This window comes from Malaclemys terrapin, chromosome 1 (assembly GCF_027887155.1).
Source record: "Malaclemys terrapin pileata isolate rMalTer1 chromosome 1, rMalTer1.hap1, whole genome shotgun sequence".
NCBI classification, from domain to species: Eukaryota; Metazoa; Chordata; order Testudines; family Emydidae; genus Malaclemys; species Malaclemys terrapin.
The window spans coordinates 196,942,994-196,963,442 of record NC_071505.1 but is presented as its reverse complement, the minus strand read 5'-3'; the positions used below and the strand labels follow the sequence as shown (position 1 = coordinate 196,963,442).

The 20,449-nt window shown below is 40.7% G+C and overlaps 1 protein-coding gene across 3 annotated transcripts; it reads left to right on the top strand.

Annotated features, from left to right (window-relative positions):
- Positions 1-338: 338 nt before the first annotated feature.
- Positions 339-19,919, top strand: U2AF1 (U2 small nuclear RNA auxiliary factor 1). Of its 3 annotated transcripts, XM_054005184.1 has the most exons (9): positions 1,093-1,496; positions 4,631-4,718; positions 8,401-8,467; positions 9,351-9,417; positions 13,510-13,559; positions 14,719-14,817; positions 16,980-17,113; positions 17,573-17,665; positions 19,631-19,919. In XM_054005184.1, exons 5-9 carry the CDS (start codon positions 13,530-13,532, stop codon positions 19,794-19,796), a joined length of 522 nt encoding a protein of 173 aa, XP_053861159.1. In that variant the 5' UTR covers positions 1,093-1,496; positions 4,631-4,718; positions 8,401-8,467; positions 9,351-9,417; positions 13,510-13,529; the 3' UTR covers positions 19,797-19,919. The 3 variants fall into 3 exon arrangements, with proteins under 3 accessions (XP_053861146.1, XP_053861152.1, XP_053861159.1); XM_054005171.1 differs by lacking the exons at positions 1,093-1,496; positions 8,401-8,467 and adding an exon at positions 339-447; XM_054005177.1 differs by lacking the exons at positions 1,093-1,496; positions 9,351-9,417 and adding an exon at positions 339-447.
- Positions 19,920-20,449: the final 530 nt, after the last annotated feature.

Sequence of the window (20,449 nt, the reverse complement as noted above, 5' to 3'; positions counted from 1 at the left end):
TCTGCACGAGCTGCTCCTGCCCCGGCTGGGGTTTGACCCCCGCTGATTTGAGCCAGTCCCGTGACATATGGGGGGTCTGCACGTGCCGGGCCGCCGTAGGGCTCCCGACCCTGCGCTTCACACGCGGGCTCCCTGCTGAGGCTCGGGAGCCTTGGGGGCGGGGCCAGGCTGGGCGCGCGGGGCTGAGGGAGCCCGCGCTGACTGAGTCTGAGAACAACGCGGGCCCTAGGCCCCCGCCGCGGAAGGGAAGCGGGTGAGGCGCATGTGCAGACGGCAACAGCCCCTCCCCCATGTTCTGGTCAGTGGCTGGAAGGCGGTGGGCGGGGCGGAGTGTTTCCGGCGCGAAGCTGTGACGCACTCAATCGGCGCCGGGGCCTCTCCGGCGGTCGGTCGGTGGTGGGAGATGGCGGAGTATCTGGCCTCCATCTTCGGCACAGAGAAGGACAAGTGAGTGCCCTGTGCCCGTAGCCGTGCCACCGGCGGCGGCTCAGCGCTCCGGGTACCCTGCAGGGGAGAGATGGCGGGGCTCGGGCTCGTGGCGCCTGTTCATATAATGGCGGGGTCTCCCCCCACGGTCCTCGCTGGGTTCTCGCGCCATGGAGCGCGCGTGCGCGCGCCCAGCCTGCGGCGCCGCCGCAGTTTATTGCTTTCCGTCCTGGGGCAGGCGGAGCGGCCTTGGTGATTGGAACGTGGCGGCGCGCGCGCTCCCTCCTGTGGGTGGGAGAGGAAACTGGGCGGCGCGCGCTGCCTCCCAGAGACCAGGCCCGCGCGTGCAGTGGGTAACCGCCGTGTGGGGGAGCGGAGCTAACTGACCCCGCGCTAAGCGGGCTGCGCGCGACAGAGCCTTTCCACGCGCTTATTCGACGATCCCCATGGGGACCGGCCCGGACACCTCCGCATTCGGGGGGAGGGAGGGGAACACTCTGTGCGCGCGGAGCAGCGCCCCACGTGCTCTCCCGCGCTCCCCCTGGCGGTCAGAGTCTGCCGTCGTGCTGCGGGCACGCGCTCTGGGGCGCGCCTCCCGCCGGGCGGGTCCTCCTATCCCGGTTTGGAGCCGTGAACAATTGGGGATGGGGCCCAGCGCCGCGCCGAGGGCTCCTTTCAAAGTCTGCTCAAGCTAGTAGCTCCCTTCCTCGCGCCGCCCTCTATAGAGCCGCCTCCTCGACACCCTGCGGCCGCGTCAAGCCAGGTCCTGCTGCTCTGGGTTACAGTAGCGAAAACGACCCTCCCGGCTCTGCTGTCGCTTTGCTGCTCGTGAAGCTCTGATCAGTAAAGGCCCTGGAGCCGTTGCTGTGCTCATTCAGGAGCACTAATGTGTCCTCGTTACACTTGATTGATGTCTGGACGATTCATTTTTGCAAACTCGAGGGCCAGCAGTTTTGCTTTGTTTTTAAAAACAAGCTTAGGTTCTATAGAAATGGGTGATGCCGTTGATTCTGTCATTGCCCAAGTGGATTTTTGATGGCTCATGGTCATCCTTCTGTCAGAAAATGAGGGTATGTGGCTTTTGAATTTTGCTAATGTTGCTGCCTACTTGATGGAGGGGATTGATGTTAATCGTGCAAACATTTTTGATCCCTTTAGGGACTGCACGTGATTCCCTCCCCTTCCCCCACATCAGTCCCATTCATCCTCTGTGAGGAGAACTGAAAATGAAACTTTGAAATTGTCACTGAATTGAAATTGTTGAGGGTATTATGAATTATTAGAGGTTTTGTAGTTAGGCTTTTAGCTTTGGATTTGGAGTGAACTCAGTACTGTTTTCTTTTCTTTTTTCTGAGACATGCATCTGAAGGTATGTCTACACTACAAGTACTGCTATAGTTTAGACACATACTATAGCAATGGAAGAGGTTTTTCCATCACAGTTATATAGTGGTCACCAACCCTTCGATAGTGATTGACTGGTTGATCCTGGAGCCTCTGCCAGTCGATCACGATCTCCGGACCTCTAAAAGTCCAGCAGCACAGCAGGTGCCTACATTGGCCCCACACCGCTCCTGGAAGTGGCGTGCTGCCGGCAAGTCTCTTTTGCAGTGGAGGAAGGGGCCAGTTAGCCAGCCACTTCCGGGAGTGGGGTGGGGCCAGGGCAGGCAGGTAGCCTGCCTGACCCCTGCTGCGCTGCCAACCAGGAGCCGCCTATGGTAAGCACCTCCTGAATGAAGCCTGCACCTCATACCCTCTCTTGCACCGTAACCCCTAGCCTTGAGCCCCCTCCTGCACCCAAACTTCCTCCCAGAGCTTGGACCCCTCATTCCTGCACCCCAACCCCCTGCCCCAGGTTCAGCCTGGAGCTCCCTCCCACACTCCAAATCCCTTGGCCCCAGCCCAGAACCTGCACCCCCTCCCACACCCCAACCCACTGCCCCAGCCCAGTGAAAGTGAGTGAGGGTGGGGGAGAGCGAGTGACGGAGGGAGGGAGGGAATGGAGTGAGCAGGGCCTCAGGGAAGGGGTTGGGTAGATCCTGGGTTGATCTTAAATTCAAAACTTGATCTTGTGCGTAAAAAGGTTGGAGATCACTGCTGTAATATATCCATCTCTGAGGGTTGTCTACACTTAAAATGTTACAGCAGCAAAACTGCACTGATGCAGCTGTACTACTGGAGCACTTCAGTGAAGATGCTACCTACAACGATGGGAGGGGTCTTCTCCTGTTGGTGTAGGTAATCCACCACAAGAGGGTGGTAACTGTCAACAGGAGATGCCCTCCCATCAACATAGTGCATAGGAAGTTAGGTTGGTATAACTGTGTCACTCAGGGGTGTGGGTTTTCTACACCCCTGAGCCACGTAGTTATACCAACATAAGTTGCTAGTGTAGACTGGTGGTTCTCAACCAGGGGCACGCATACTACTGGGGGTATGCAGCAGTCTTCCAGGGGGTACATCAGATCATCTACATATTTTCCTAGTTTTACAACAGGCTATATAAAAAGCACTAGCAAAGTCAGTACAAACTAAAATTTAATACAAAATGAGAAAGTAAGCAATTTTTCAGTACTAGTGTGCTGTGACACTTCTGTATTTTTATGTCTAATTTTGTAAACAAATGGTTCTTAAGTGAGGTGAAATTTGGGGGTTCGCAAGACAAATCAGACTCCTGAAAGGGGTACAGTAGTCTGGAAAGGTTGAGAGCCACTGTAGACCAAACTTGAGAGACAGTGGCTCGGTTGATGGGAGAATTCTCCCATCTGTGATTACAGTGAGGGTTAGGTCAATCTAGCTACATTGCTCAGGGCTGTGAAAAGTTTTGTGCTAAATCAACCTAAATTCTAGGCGTAGGCCAGGTGTGAATTAGAATATAATCTTTAATGCGTGTTGAATGTTTCATGCTGTGATCTGGTGATAGAAGTTGCTGCCTAGAAGCCCAAATATACAGTTGAACACCCTTCAGATTTCTTCCATGCCTGTAATTGTGACTGCAAAGTGGAATTTATTAAAATCATTGGTGTCAACATGCAACATGTATTATGCACAGCCCATTAGAATTAAGTGCTTTTCACTCTGTTCCTCTGTGTGTTCTTTGCAGCTGGAGCTACAATGTGAAATTTACCAATTATTTAAGTTCTGCTTTTTAGTTGCTGTAGTGAACATACCACAGTTAAGGTGTATGTGTGTGTGTGGGGGGGGGGGGGGACAGTGGGGACATAGCCAGGAAACAAGTTGGTTTCCTTTTCAGCTCAACAAAAGGAAATGTGAAGGAATTATTGTAAATTGTGAGTGTATGGATAAAGAAAAGTAAATTCAGACAAAAGCAAGGTTATATGCTTTATGTGTATGCATATAGCCCTTATTGGCAGTTTTCACTCTCCTTGCTCTCTGTACTATCTAAAGCCTGTGCTTACTTTTCATAACCAAGGTAAATAAGTCCTGTTCTCATTGGTTCATGGGCAGTTTATGCTACTGTGGTACAAATTACCTCTTGATTATAAAGAGAAATAGTCAAGGCTAGGTCTAGCAGTTGTTTGCATTTGTGAAATTAGAAATACCATGTGTTCAGTTTGTATGTTTCATTGGGAGCCAGCAGGGCATTGAACTGTGTGTTGAAGGGTGCAGGGAGAGGGGGGAGCTATGATAGTGGAGTCTGTCTTTCTGTGCTGGGAATCACACCTCCCAGCTGCAGTGTAGACATCCCTTAACTGTCAACTATTTAACTGTTGACTGTTTTAGCTGGTGGGATGGGACTGAAGCTGACTGAGAGGGAGGAAAGAATTAGGGCTTGCCTGGATGAAGAGAGAGAGAGAGAGGAAGGGGAGAAATGAAAGGATGAGGAAGGAGGAGAAACAAATGGAAAAAATTGTGGTTACAGGTGAGAATATTTTCCCACTGACTGATACTGAATGTAACAAGTTACTGAATAAGTACACTTAAGTACTTTAGATTGCAGCTGCTCTGTGTGCTTTTGGTTGTCCTGGAGTTCAGCAGATCTCTCAGGTCACGGAGGAGGGGGAATCAGTATAAACTAACGAGTTCCATTACTGTCTTGGACTTTATTGGTTTGATTGACCTATGTAATTGTGCATTAAAGTTAAGTTGATAGTGTGCATTTTATGTTAAATGCTAATTGTGTATTAATATTCTCTTGCCTTGTATTTCCATAAACTAATTATCTCTTGTTTTTTACTTGCAGAGTCAACTGTTCATTTTATTTCAAAATTGGAGCTTGCCGTCACGGGGACAGATGTTCTCGATTGCACAATAAACCAACATTTAGCCAGGTTTGTTCCCTCTTATAGAATTTATGTACATATCTCTTTAAGTGTAGGTTCTAAGCACTTCAAATGAATAATTACCATATCCAGAATTAACTGAGGCCAAAAAACTTTGTTGTTTTTTTTTCTGGGGAGGGAGTATTTTTTCCTCCATTTTCCTCCCCCAGCATTTATAATGCTCTCCTATCTTCCTAATAGTTGCAGGGAGCAATGCTGTTGTAAGCTTGTCTATAGTAGAGACCAAACAGTGCTAACTGTAAGGTGTGTGCTTTCTCAGAGATGTTTAAGCACTTAAACCATCCTAGATTGATTACATCACAAATAATGACAGCATTTTCTACCCATCCCAAATGTGAGAACTTCCAAGATTTTTTTTTTTTTTTTTAAACAAATTTGCTTCCTTATCTGACATGGTCAGAAGACATTCCCCCGCCCCTTCGTGATCTTTGGCCTAGGCTAAAAGTGTTAGCGGTCACTTGCTTAGCCCATTGAGTGTGGAAGAATTGCTTCTCTATCTTAGCTGCTTAAGGATATACAACAATTGGCTCTACATATTGTCCAGTCTGTGGCTGGTTAAATGTTACCTGTGAAATAAGGAGTGGATATAGGCTAAAAAGAGAGGGGCATTGATTGACATGTATTTTTGATTTATTAGCAAAGAACATCGTCCATGCTCCTGGAAAATTTCCACATTTAAATTCCAACTTACGTTTACTTTGTTTTCTATCATTGCTGATTGTCAAGATATGCAGGTATAAAGAGATGATTTCTCATTTAATAAATTATTTTTAGTGGTTAGGAAAACTCCTGCATTTCCAGCTATTTAGCCACAGAAATGCAGTATATGCAACAGTGGAAGTGCCTTGCTAATATGCCTCAACCGTGACCTTGTTACCGCTTGTAATATCTCGTCTACAATAGAGTCCTCCCATTTTAAGAAGCTGCTTTAAAATTCCTCTTGCAAACATAGCTATGCTAATGAGTGGTCAGAAACCTTGTATTTTTAAAAGCTGTTTTAATATTACAATATGGATTCATAGAAATGTAGGGCTGGAAGGGGCCTGAGAAAGCCACATCCAGCTCCCTGTGCTGAGGGAGGGCCACATAAACTTTAGACCATCCCTGACAGGTATTTGTCAAATCTGTTCTTAAAAACATCCAATGAGTGGGATTCCACAACCTCTTGGAAGCCTATTCCAGAGTTTAACTACCATTATAGTTAGAAAGTATTTCCTAATACCGAACTAAATCTCCCTTGCTACATATTAAGCCTATTACTTCTTGTCCTACCAGAGATATGGAGAAAAGTTGATCTTATCCACTTTGTAACAGCCCTTCACATATTTGAAGACTGATTTCAGGTCCCCCCTCAGTCTTCTTTTCTCAAAACTAAACATGCCCAGTGTTTCTTGACCATTTTCCTCAGATGTCCGCTTTCTAAACTTTTTATCACTTTGGTTGTTCACCTATGGACTCTCTCCAGTTTGTACACATTTCCTATATTGTAGCACCCAGAGCTAGACACAGTATTCCAGCTGAGGCCTCAACAGTGCCAAGTATAGTGGGATAGTTACCTCCTATGTCTTACATATTTGACACTCCTGTTCGTACACCCCAGAATATTAGCCTTTTCCACGGCTGTTTTTCGCAACTGTTGAGTCATATTCAATTTGTGATCTACTATAACCCCCATCCTTCTCAACAGCACTACCATCTACACAGTTATTCCCCATTTTGTAGTTGTGCGTTTGATTTTTCCTTCCCAAGTGAAGTACTTATCTTTGTTAAATTTCCTCTTGTTGAATTCAGACCAGTTCTCCAATTTGTCCGGGTTTTTTGAATTCTAATCCTGTCTTTCAAAGTGCTTGCAACTCCCCCAACCTTGATGTCATCTGTAAACTTTAAAGCATATTCTCCACTCCATTATCCAAGTTATGAATGAAAGTGTTAAATAGTCCTAGATCCAGGACTAACTCCTGAGGTACCCCACTGGATTTGCCCTCCTGGTTTGACAGCGAACCACTTATAACTACTCTTTGAGTACGGTCTTTCAACCAGGTGTGCACTCACCTCATAGTAATTTCATCCAGGCCACATTTCCCTAGTTTTCTTATGAGAGTGCCATGCGGGACTGTGTCAAAAATGTTAGTAAAATCAAGATACATCATAGCTACTGCTTCCCTCCATCCACAAGTCCAGTAATCCTGTCAAAGATGAAAATTGGATTGATTTGCATGATTTGTTCTTGACAAATCCATGCTAGCTATTCCTTATAACCCTGTTATCCTCTAGATGATTACAAATTTGTTTAGTATATGTGGGTTAGTGCAGGCCTAGCTGTAGGGAGACTTGAGTTCAATTCCTAACTCTTTCACTGATTTCCTGTAACAACACATCTAATGGATACTTGCCATCCATGCTGTCTGGCTTAAACATGTTTTCAGAAATCACTTTTTAAACCTGAGTTTAAAAGTAATTGTTTCATAACCTGGACCAGCAATTTTCTCTCTGGCAATTTAGTCCTTGTTTAGCTGATGTCAGTTGAAGTGAACTGCTGGGCTTGACAGGGTCATGTTGTGAAGTCACAGTCTAGTGTGTGTGTGGCATTGGACTTTACACACAAGCTGGATTGTGATGTCACTAGTGAATCTGATGTAATAGTTTGATTATGGAAGACTTTGTGCAAATATTGGTAATCAGCTGTGATAGAAAATTGAGGAACAGATCTTATTAATAGAGAGCTATTGCCATGGTTATATTTTATTGTGTTGCCACCACTGGTGCAGGTTTGGTTGATGTGTTAGTAAAATCAGTATATGATGTAAATGTAATTTAACAGGTTCTAATCTCTTGGTGGCATCAAAAAACAAAAGTGTTGCACCAGTTAAATTCAATTGGGGATGAAAGTTCATGCAAACTAACATTAAACTTGTATATTAAGTAATTTAAATCTAAATCTCTTTGAGCTGATTACAGTTATATGGACATTGGAATTTTATGTAATATTAGTTTACTAACTTAAACATGGTTTGTTTTTTCAGACAACTTGATTTTAAGAAGAACGGTACAAATGTAAGGTTTCAAGCCTGCCTGGTCTAATTCTTCAAGTAAAAAGCAGAAGGGCTAAAAGGATATTGATCTTTATTGAAGGATCGGAAAACGTGAACATTTAAAACTATTATATTATTTAAACAGAAATTCCACCAAGAAACTGCTTGATGAGGCAATAGCGGGTATCTAGTTGATATTTGAAAAACTTGATATCTGAGGCAACAGTTTAAAGACTTTACAGCATCACATGCTATGTACTGTGCACTGATGCAAATGCAGCTTTTCGAGGCTTACAGTAATGAATTTGGTTTAAATTAAGATAAATTTGGGTATCTGCATAACTGAGCAGCTTGAAGTGCAAGGTGACATTGTACTTATGACACAAGATGTCATACACTTACTTCAAATAAACAGTTCAGTAAATATACTTGGGACAGTTCACTAGGGAAACCAAACACAGCTCTTTCTTGGTGGTTAATTTAAAACTGTTTTCATAATATGATGGTTTGGATGCAGTTTCAGAAGATACTCTGCAAATACAAAACGAAATATCTTATGAATAGTTGTCTCTTTGCAATTGTCTGTTATATGCACAGCAGCCAGTAGAATTCCCCTTTTTATTTTTTTTTCCCCGCAGACCATCTTGATTCAAAACATCTATCGTAATCCCCAAAACAGTGCACAGACGGCTGACGGCTCACACTGTAAGTCCCACAGTTGGAGAAATTTTTTTAAAGAATGGTGTTAAAGAGCCCACTCATAATTATGAGAAAATAATGTTGGCTTCTGAGCTGCTGACATAAAGCTGTTGCAAACAGGACAAGTGATGGAACTCTTCTTGCGCATATATCAAGAACTTGGTAAATGTACGTGTTTATAAAGTGCAGAAAGTGACTTTTATAAAAAGATAAACTAATTGGACTTCCTTGATTCAAAATCATTTGCACAGTTCATGAGCATTACATCCTGTAACTGTTAAGCCCTGTCACTTATTGTTGCAATCATTTTTTTAAATGATTATTTTGCAAGCATTTCTCAAATTCTTGATATAATATGAAAACTTAGGTATATTTATGATATACGGTAAGTTGCCCAAAATCATGCATTTTATTTCACCTTTCCTTTCTTTAGGAAATGGAGATTTCATGTTATACCATGATTACTGTGTTATACATTAGAGTCTATGCTGGTTTTAGTGTGTTTTGAGTGGTTGTTTTATTCACTAATTGTTCAATAAGGCCAAAATCAAACATCTGAGTATGCTGTTACTATGACACTTGGATACCATTCATTATATTGGAAACTTTTTTTGATTGAACCCCATGTAAACACCTCAATTGTAATGGAGGTGAGCAAAGTAACTGTTAAAGTAAAAATACAGTAATCGAGTATCATGAGATCTCTATTGTTTTACAGTGTTAGGTTGGTTCAGAAAGGTCACCAGCTAAGTGAAAGTTTCCCCTCTTGGGAGAAAATAACTACCTCTCTTTCAGCACTGAGACTCGGCTAAAGCGATCACCAAAAGGAAACCAGTTTCGTGTTAAATTTCTTTTCCATAATATAAAGTTGTTGCGTTTTGTATTTCAGACCATTGCCCTCTTGAACATTTACCGTAACCCTCAAAACTCTTCCCAGTCTGCTGACGGTTTGCGCTGTAAGTTCATACAAGTTCCTTCACTGGTTCCCTGGGCTTGATTGTCAGAGCTCAGTGTCGACTTAAGCTGGTCTACCATTTTAGTTTAATGGATCAAACTGCCCACACTTCATAAAATGTGTCAACAATTTTTTGCTCTTTTTGCACACCCCCTCCCCCCACACACAAGAATTTGTTTAAGAGAAATTGGATATTTGTCCATTATATCAAAAGTGGTTGAATTGGGAGCCCCTGTAAAGCAGTCTTGATCCACTGCTCTCTCCTTTTCCCCCTTCTTCCCCTCTGCCACTTGCCTGTATCCTAGACATATTTTTGCTGTATGTTTTAAAGGTATGCATTAGACTTCACTGCTCAAAAAGCAGGACAGTCACACATTAACTTAATCCATAACACGTTTCCCATCATTAAGTTAATGTTGAGAGCAAATTTGGAACTTTAAGACTGCTTGCAAAAATATTTGTCCTAGGCTAATGATGCAGCTCCCATTTAGTGACTACTTTGGAAGATAAATATAGACTGACAAATGCTACTCTTCTGCAGCTGTCCTTTTGGATAAGTGCATGTTGAAAATTCCCCCTTACTTTGAAAATTCAAATTCCAGAACTAAGTTACATATTTTCATAGTAGGAAATAATTTTAAAAGTACACTTGGGGAAAGGAAGCAGTTTGGATATTGTTATGAACTAATTTCTTAACTCTTCTGTAGTTAGGAAATGGGCGAAAAGTCTCATACTGTGCATCATGACAGAAGTTAAATGACTGAGTGTCAGTTTGTGACTACTGATCTGTCATTACAATTGAACCAATGACACTAGTAGAAAAAGACGTTAAGGGCTTTAGAACTAAAAAGATGGGTGTTATTTTTCTAATATTTTATAACAAATTGAACATTGAGCATGTGGTGGTAAAGTTTTGTTCAGTTATTATCTTTTTAACCGCTGGATCATAGACTAGTTTGGATTAGTTACCAGCTAAGTTCCCTGCATGGCCGTGCAGCAGCCTATTTAGCATCGCACAGGTGCTCAGGGAACCCTCCCTCCCCCAGCCCCAACCTTGTCCAGCCCCCAGCCTGCTGGGCTGGGGCGGCTTCCTGGCCCCAACTATGCCATAACCTGGACCTGCTGTGGCCGGGGCTCCCCTACCCCAGCCTGAATCCGGGCAGGGCAGCATGGCACGAACCAGGGTGGCAGTCTTTGAATCTATCCTCAGCCTGGGCCTGTCACGGCCAGGGTGCCCCTCCCTGACCTAGCTCCGGACAGACCTGCAGGAGCCAGAGGTGGGGTGCCTATCCTATCCTGTGGCCCCAGCCCTGGAGCTGCTGCCGCAGGGAGAGACACTCCCCTCTCTTCTCTCTCTCCCCCCGTCGCCCGGTGCTGCTGTGGGGAAAGAGGGCTGGGGGGAGTACTCTCTTCCTGCTGTAGCCCCAGAGCACTCTCCTGCACCCCAAACTCCTCATTCCTGACCCCACCCCAGAGCCCTCACGCCCCTGCACCCCAACCCTCTGCCCAGCCCTGAGCCCCCTCCCACTCTTCAAATCCTTGCCTGCAGCCCACCACATGAATTTTGTTGTGTGCACCAAAATGAAGGTTGTGTGTCACACATCACCTCCATATTGGTGCACATAACAAAATTCATTCCACACATGTGTGGGAACAATTAGAAGGAACACTAGTTACCAGTATTTAATTAGACAACATTCTATTTTATGAAATCAAATCCTAATTTCAGAGTGAAATGTTATTCATAAGATAAAGAACTTGTAGGATAGCATAAACAGCATATCTTATAACAAAACTAATGCACTTGATTAGATCGACTTGACACTTAATGTCAGTTGTCAAACTGGGGCTTTTCTTTAGAAGTAGAATGTTGCTTATGAAGTTTGTATGGGTTTATAAAGTTCTGTTGGCCTGTAGGCTTTTTGTTATAGATGTTTACGGTGTTACTATCTGTGGATTGCTAAAAATATGCAATTGGATGTTGGGTACTTCCTACACATCAGCTAAATTCTCAGTGAGCTGGTAACTAATTTGCACAGAATTAAAGTTGCTTGGTTTGCCATGCAGCTGTTTAGACTTTATTTGCCCAGACCCTCCTGGAGTTTGCAGGAGTCTTTAGTAAACAGATTCTCCAAACTAGAATTGGATATTAATATTTAAACTTTAGTTTGTCTTGATAGATGGATAATTGTATAACAGAGCCTAACTATACCTGGTATGGTAAGAGTTATAGCTCTATTTTATCAATGGGTGTGCTGAAACCCTTCCCGTATCTTTTCAGCTTTGTCCCTATTTAAATATTGCATATATTCTTAATGGGTAGCTATTTAATGTTGTTGCTTTACTGTTTTCCTCTCCATTGTTGTCATAGAGGATTAATGTTAATTTTGACCAGTAATAGTCTTGATTTTATCTAGTAGTTGGGCTTCTCAAGGTTCAGACACTGGTAGCCCTGGAACTTGAATGTTTGTGAAGTCTGTGTATGATGCTTACCCTTTTCACCTTAGAGGGACACTCTCAAGTACTTCCAATTTCTTTACATTTCTTTTTATAATCTTAGTTTGACAGTGGAATGTCCATATCAGTTTTCAGCACTTTCCCATTTGGTAAACTTCGATCATGCCCCTTTCTTCCTATGGAGCCCAAACTGATGGGTTTTTTTAAATCACTCAGATGTTAGTGTGCTATCATTGTTGATTTTGGCACAGCCCTGGGAATATGGTTAGTTATTAAACTGTTTCTATGTAGTGAATGTTGACTAAATGTTTGGGAGTTTTTTTAAATTGCTGCATAGGCAAGGGTCTCTTGAAAAGCAAACATGTTGAATCTGGAAGGTTGAATATCTTGAGCCTAAACTACTTGACCAGTGTCCCTTTAACCTTATAGAGAAAAATTGTCCATAGTTCCACGAAGATTAGGTAGCTTGATTGGTTAATAATAAGCATCTTTCAGTAAAGATGAAAAGCTGTTCTAAATGGCATGATTTGCACTGTGATCCAGAAATGACTGGGTTCAGAGCACCTGTTTTTGCACAGCGACTGAGGCAAATAAACATAGCTTTATTGGATCATCCTCCTGTCATATTGCAGGTTTTGCTCAGTAAAGCAATGGTGTTGCATTTTAAAGGTTAAAACATTGTTCTTGCATGAAGTGCCACATCTATTTTAAAGCTACTCTACTTGATCGTAATAAAGCCATTTAACTGAAGAGTTAATCAATCTGGCTTTAATGTATATGACTTATTAAATAAAATGTATGGTAAAATGGTGTAGAACTGAAAATATCTATTGTAATTTATTTTGCTATACTTAATACTTCGAAAAATGAGCAAAATTTTAATTTACATTAGTTTTTTAGCAGCAGGCAAGCAGCACTCACCTGCAAAGGCCAGCTAGGAGCATGAATATGATCTAATGTGAATATATGGCCAGCCTCTCTCGCATTTAAAAAAAAAAAAATTCTGCAGTATTACAGAAAGATAAATTGGCATTAAAAATAAAATGGAGAAATGCTTTCTACCACAAAGCCCCATAGTTTCACTCTTTACTGAGGGAACAAGAAAAGCGTATCTTGTATTCTGAACAAATTCAATAGATCACGATGAGCTGCAGTTTTAATCACATCAGTGATTTCTCAAACTAGTGTATTTATACTGGAGGAGTGAACATCTTTAAACAAAGCTCCGCCTTTAGGAAGAGAAATCTTAATAGTAATCATGCTTTAAAATAGTTGACGTGACAAAGCACTTGCCTTCTGTGTAGGTAAACCATTGGCAGATAGAGGGAGGGGTTCTACATTTAATTAGTCACATTTCAAAGTAAATCCTTTCCCCTTAAATTTGGCATGTACCATTTGGATGCTGATTAAAACTTGTCTTGATTTGACCATATTAGTATCACGTACTGAGATATTCCTTTCTTTTGGGACTCAAAGCTGCTCAGTTATTTTTAATACTCCTTAATGGTTAACTACATGGCATCTCTTATGCTTCGATAGATGACTACTTCTGTTCTCTAAAATATATTTTGTAGTATGTTCAGAGTCTTGTCATTCAAATACTGATTCTAATCAGTATGACTCTTGGAATTTGCAGGTGCTGTGAGCGATGTTGAAATGCAGGAACATTATGATGAATTCTTTGAGGTATGTTGAAATTCACTGTTTAAAATGTATTGTATTCTTCAAAAGAAAACATATAAAATTTAGTTGGTGGCAGTGAAAAATTACAAAAATAAACTCTCCAGCTAATCCTTGATGGGACCGAAAAAGGAAGATTATAATTCTCTCAGATATACCACTTCTAATTCTGATAAATAGTGCTTTAAATGCACATTACAAGAAACACTCCCTGCCCCAAAGAGTGTACTGTTTAAATGATAATAAGATTGGATGCTGGGAGTGATCAGGGAAGGATAGTGGAGAGGGGAGAAAACTCAAATTAGACATTTGGTTGCTTGACTGAAATGTGTATCCTGTTAGTGTCTAGATATTTTTTGTATAACTTCAGTTTTACATATGAAACATATAGTCCCTGCTGTAGTCTCTATTTAATTTACATATAACTCTATTGTTTATATTAGACCTTGGATTAAGTTTCAAAACAAAATACTATATGGTCTGTTTTTGGTGTGTCTCCCATTCTGTTTTTTCCTCACACAGTTGAGTTAAAAAGTATACTTCAGTGTTAGCAAACAATTAATAATTTTTGAAGTGTAGGGTGACCAGACAGCAAGTGTGAAAAATCGGGACGGGGTAGGGGGCAATAGGAGCCTATATAAGAAAAAGACCCAAAAATTGGGACATCTGGTCACCCTAAAGGTACGTCTTCACTACCCGCCATATCGGCGGGTAGCAATCGATTTATCCGGGATCGATATATCGCGTCTCGTTAAGACGTGATATATCAATCCCCGAACGCGCTCACCGTCGACTCCGGAACTCTTCTTCTCCCCCCCCCCCAAGTGTAGACCAGCCCCAAGTGTAGTAGACTGGAAGACTGGCTTTTCTTTCCAAAGACATGGCTTTAGTGTCTTGTATATCTCATTTTCTAAATAAAGAAAAGTTACTTTTTAGTTGTGTAGTTAATTACTTTATCCATGTAATACTCAGTGTATTAGATATTGTCAATGCACACAGGCTGATACAGTGCCTGCCCAGAAATTTACAGTCTTAGAACAAAAATGTATGAAGGGTGTTGGGAGAGAGAATAGTCTTCCTGCTTAGTAATGTTTAATTGTCTTGTAGGTATGTTTAATCCATCTAATTTGCATAATATGTTTTTAATAAATTTCTGTATATTTAGGAGGTCTTCACGGAAATGGAAGAAAAATATGGTGAAGTTGAGGAAATGAACGTTTGTGATAACCTTGGAGATCATCTAGTTGGAAATGTATATGTAAAGGTAAGATACAAAAGCACCTCTGCAATACATCATGAATACAAATTTTCTTTAATATACACAATTAACATTTTCAAAACATGGTGGCACCTTTATGAAAGTAAATACCTGTACATTGGAGTGGGGGTGTGTGTGTGTCTATATCTATATATCTATCTCTATCTATATCAGGGATAGGCAACCTATGGCACGCGAGCTGATTTTCAGTGGCATTCACACTGCCTGGGTCCTGGCCACCGGTCCGGGGGGGGGGGGGGGTGGGGGGGGGCGGCTCTGCATTTTAATTTAATTTTAAATGAAGCGTCTTAAACATTTTAAAAACCTTATTTACTTTACATACGACAATAGTTTAGTTATATATTATAGACTTATAGAATGAGACCGTCTAAAAATGTTAACATGTATTACTGGCATGCGAAAACTTAAATTAGAGTGAATAAATGAAGACTCGGCACACCACTTCTGAAAGGTTGCCGACCCCTGATTTATATCTATATATATTAGAATCCAAACCAGACAGAGTGGAAATACATCCCCTTACAGTTGAATCTGTCTTGTTTTCATGAAGTTTGAGCTTACCTTTTTAGTTGTGAAGATATTTCACATAGATGAATGGTTGTCTGATTTACATTTGGGCATTGAAATTCAGAGTGGTGAACTATAAAATTGTTAACTTACAAGTGTGATTGTGACATGATCGATTAAATGTTAATTACTCAGTTGTTGGCCTGATTGTGTTCAACAAATGCACTTGAGGAGTTTCCATTTACACAATGTTTTGCACTTCCTCTGAAGCCTCTCAGAACAGTCACACTAGATGGTTTTAAGGAGAAGACTAGAATAGCTGAGTTCAGTTTTGACTTTAATTGTGACCAGGATCAGCTCAGTCCACTCGAGTAAAAAATACTGAACTGTCTTACTGTGTGTTAATTTGTGTGTCAACTGGTTAAACTACAATACAAGTAAATTTTTTTAAATAAAATTTCAGTCAGTTTTTTTCAGATGTTGCAAGACTGTTAGCTTGTTTTATTCTTCCTGTGAAATGTAATAAATAGAATATTTACACTGTGTAAACTTTAAAATTAGAAGTACAGTATGCTAAAAGGGGTCAATCAGATGGAAATCATACTTTAATAATTCTTGCCCATCTTGCTGGCAGTTGAATTTATTAGAACTGTCATAACTTGCCTACTCATTGCACCTTGCTCAACTTGACCATTGAGACTAGATTTCTTTTTTTTATACTGTTGATGAGATCATTACGCAAACTGGAATAGGTGTAAAAAACAGATTAAATGAAATGGCATTTGTACAAGCCTGACTCTGAAAGGTGAGGGGTGGGGGGAGAGAGGGCAGAGTAACTGGGTATTTACAAAATTGCTGAGATGCATACAGCCATTTTAAGTATTACTAGATTTATCCTGACACCCTTCTTAACCCCAATCCTTGTCCCAGTTGCATGTCCCCTTTCATTGCCCACTCAGACTTCTGACTGTCCTCTCATAATTTTGATGGAATTCAAAAAGTATTTTTCACATGCTTACTTTCCAGTCAGTTTGGCTTTCTGGTTCTTATGTAATTAGCACTGTGTATTGTTTTGGAGTGTAAACCCTGAAAGGTGGGATATTGGTTTAAATCTCACAAAACCTTGTTCTTGCACACTTAATCTTTTGAATTAAGTGTTTATCAAACCTTCTTAGAGAACATAAATTCATGGTCTAAAATGCTTGACAGCCTCTTTAAACTCTAATTGTCCAGTAAATAGTAAGTTAGATAATGATTTTGTATTCCTCAATCTGATATACTTGCAAGTTATGATGTTATTTATTTCATATTCCTTACAAATGCCTGCAAAACCAATTAGTCTTTTAAACATGGAATGTTAATGTTCAACAAAATTCTTTAGTCTGAAGAGAAACCACTAAGTTCTCTCCAGATTGCCTGTTCATGTTTAAAATGTTACTGCTTAAATAATAAACTGAATAGACCCACATATGTTTTATTAAGACACCACTTAAGAGTAGGGACAAATAGAATATAAAATGGGCTTCTAGTTTTATTGCTGGCCTTGAGCATGTGTTAAATATCCAGCGGGGAATTAAAATAGATCAAACATTACCATTTATGTAACATTTTGAGACGGTTAATTTTATTTTATTTCTCAGTTTCGTCGTGAAGAAGATGCAGAAAAGGCTGTGATTGATCTGAACAATCGCTGGTTTAATGGTCAGCCAATTCATGCTGAACTTTCACCTGTGACTGACTTCAGAGAAGCTTGTTGCCGTCAATATGAAATGGGGTAATGAAACGATACTTGCTACAGCTTATTTATTATAGTAGCTTAGAGATACCTCCAAGTTAAGCTTTTCATGAGTGTAAGGTTTCTCAAGTGCATTTCCAAACGATGCATTCAGAGAAAATGCACTTAAAGCTACACTAACATCTAGATTCTAGAGCAAGCTCAATTCACATGCCATAGCACCATGTGCAGTCAGTCTCTTCCTCTCTACAAAAAATTTCTCTTCACTTTTGGACATTCATGCACCAGGCACACAGATAATTCCATATAAATTATGCTCAGGTGTAACTCTGATTTCAGGGCAATTAAGATATTTTACCAAGAGTCATACTTCCCAATGTTTAATGTTACATTAAAAAATCGCAGATCAGTTAACGTAACCACAGGTTTATATAGAAGAAAAGCTAAGAATATAAATTGGAAGTGCTTTCTTTGTGGTAATTTTCTTCTACTCCACAGAGAGTGTACGCGAGGAGGTTTCTGTAACTTTATGCATTTGAAGCCCATTTCCCGAGAATTGCGACGTGAATTATATGGACGTCGTCGTAAGAAGTAAGCATTTGTATTTTTAATTTAAAGCCAACTGATGCAAATAATTTAGGGATTTTTTCCCTAAACTTTTTGAAGACATGAAGAATAGGATCTGACTTTGAGGAAAGTTGTTTAAGTAATGTTTTCCTCTCCTGATCCAGTTCTGTTATGGAATCACAATCTGACTCTTCTGTAAATATTCAAGACTTAATCTGGCTTTATGGCAAATTAAAAAAATAATCAAAAATGGAGGGTGGCAGAGAGAGTCAGTAATGTGAAGTACAGTTTCCAATCAGTTCATATCCATTTCATGTTGGGAAAGTGAAAGTGATGTCTGATTGGTGCATGTGTCAGATGAGTTGGTGATCTTGGTTCCATTCCTAGTGGACAGTTGCCAACATCATAAAATTCCATATCGGTTGGTGCTACTGTTCCCCCTTGGTAGGCGCGCTGTGAATAGACAGAGTTCTACGCAGTGGCAAAAAGGTTTCTGTTAATCTTAATTCAGGTACGTTGGCGAACGTTGCATTGCTGCTATCAGTATGAAACCTCTTTTGTTAAGACTTCACTTTCCAGTATTATCAATTAAACAATTTCACAAACACAAAAATACATATTTTTCTAAAAATGCTGTTAAATTGTCTTGCAGTATTTTGGGAATTGGAGGAGTAAACTTAATTGTGAAAAATTCATATTGCATTGTTTCCTGCTTTCCTGAGAAATTAAGTATTTAATTTTAAATGGAAAGTGTCAGGGATACTAAGAACATTATAATATTGTAAAAAATGTGCTGCTGACTTAAGAGCCATTTGGTTACTTTTCTGGTTCCTGACCTCTTTTCCCTTAGTCAGAAACACTTGAGCCTGGCCTCTCTTTCTGAAAAGCCTTCCTCATCCTTTCTTGTGAGATTATGAATAGGGATTTTCAAGAATGTATTATGTATATTTAAAGGTGACCTGCAAGTATTGTAACCAATATGAGACTTGTGCCAAATGTCCCAAATTACAAGGGGCAAAGTAAACATTCAGCACAAATGATCTTGCTTTTTCATCTTTTGCCTTACACAGATACATTTCTACCCTATCTCCAAAAAAAAAAAAAAAGCACCACACAGTTTTGCTGTGACACACAGCATCATTCTTTCATGTCCTAGATCACCAAACTCCCCTGAAATACAAATTTGGTCTATTCACAAGTTGGGGCAAACACAGTTACTCAGTTCTACTTTGAGCTCCACAGCAATGCCTATAAATAAAAAACTCTGTAGTTCATATTTAGTAGCATAACTTTAAAAAAATGTAAATGTATAATTTTCCATTTGGTAATAAAACTGACTTGCTAAAGCTTTTCAAAATTCTTCTCAAATATTTTTGTGACCTTCCTTCTTAAGAGGCTGGCTCTGGAGCTCTGAGTAGCTGTGACATCAGAGATGCATTTTCAGGCTCTTGCAGCTCACTGGCCTTACTATGTTGGTGATGGAGAAGGTGGAACTGAAGAGGAGGACAATGCTGTGGCCTCATGCTACTTCGGAAATTCAGTACAGAAAATCCTGATTTGTTAGGGTTTTTTTATATATAGCCATCCCTATGGCTGTAGACTTGCAGTGTACCGTTAAATCTGTAAATGGCTACAGAAGACTTCTCACAGTGCTCCAACTGGTTCTGCGTAACAGTGCAATTAACTTAGAGGGGTACTTACAGGGAACTGACCCTTTTCTGGCCATTCAGACAAGTGACTGCAGTTAACAGTTTTCACTATACATACTGACCCTTCACTGTCTAAAACTGACTAATTCTGTAATGATGGCCTTGTGGGCTTGAAAGTGCTAGGTTCTTAGGTGGTGGCAGTACCTAATCACTACTTTATTTCAAACTCTAGTCCCTTTTCTGGTGTTTTCGTTTGAACAGTTGATCCTTGGTACGCTGTAGAATATTGCTGCATTGTTTCACCATATTTAAGAACTACAATCTTAATGCTTTTTTGCAGGCATAGATCCAGGTCAAGGTCCCGTGAACGTCGTTCTAGATCCAGAGATCGTGGTCGTGGAGGTGGAGGAGGAGGAGGCGGCGGCGGTGGCGGCGGCGGCGGCGGCGGAGGACGAGAACGTGATAGGAGGCGGTCAAGAGATCGTGAAAGATCTGGTCGATTCTGAGCCATGCCATTTTTACTATTGTGTCTGGTAGAAAGTGTTGTAGTCAATTGACCAAACAAGTTCCTAATGAGATTTTTTTTTAAAAAGATGGGCTTCTGAATAAAAATTTGTAGTGATACAGTATACTTTGTGTAACTTGTTTCTTGTGGGGGAAGTCTTTTTTAACTGTCATTCCTCTTTCTTGACAAATAGCTGGATTAACTATGCTTGCGGTAAAGGTGGCAAATGTATTGGAGGTGTGCAAGTTTTTACATTCAGGTATGAATTAACTGTTAAGGAAAATGTGCATGCCTGTGTATATAATATAAAATAGTATATTATATACATGGATAAAGTGCTATATTGCTTAAGAGACAGTTACAATTTAAGTTTCCCTTTTCTGCTATGCTGTCTGCTTATTTAGGTTAGTTTAGGCACATTTAAAGGAAGGCTGTGCAAAGTGCATTTATTTACTCAGTAGAAATCTAAGTTGCAAAAATATGTATGTTAATAGAAGTCTGTGCACTGTCTATCACTGTGACTGTGGCATTTACAATAAATCCAATTCATTGATGTAAAATCTAAAGCCTATTCTCTAAGCCCTCTGGAGTAGTTGAGTTGCTACTCCTGGCTGTGCCAGAATTCATAGTTAAGGGGTTTTTTTTTTTTATTCT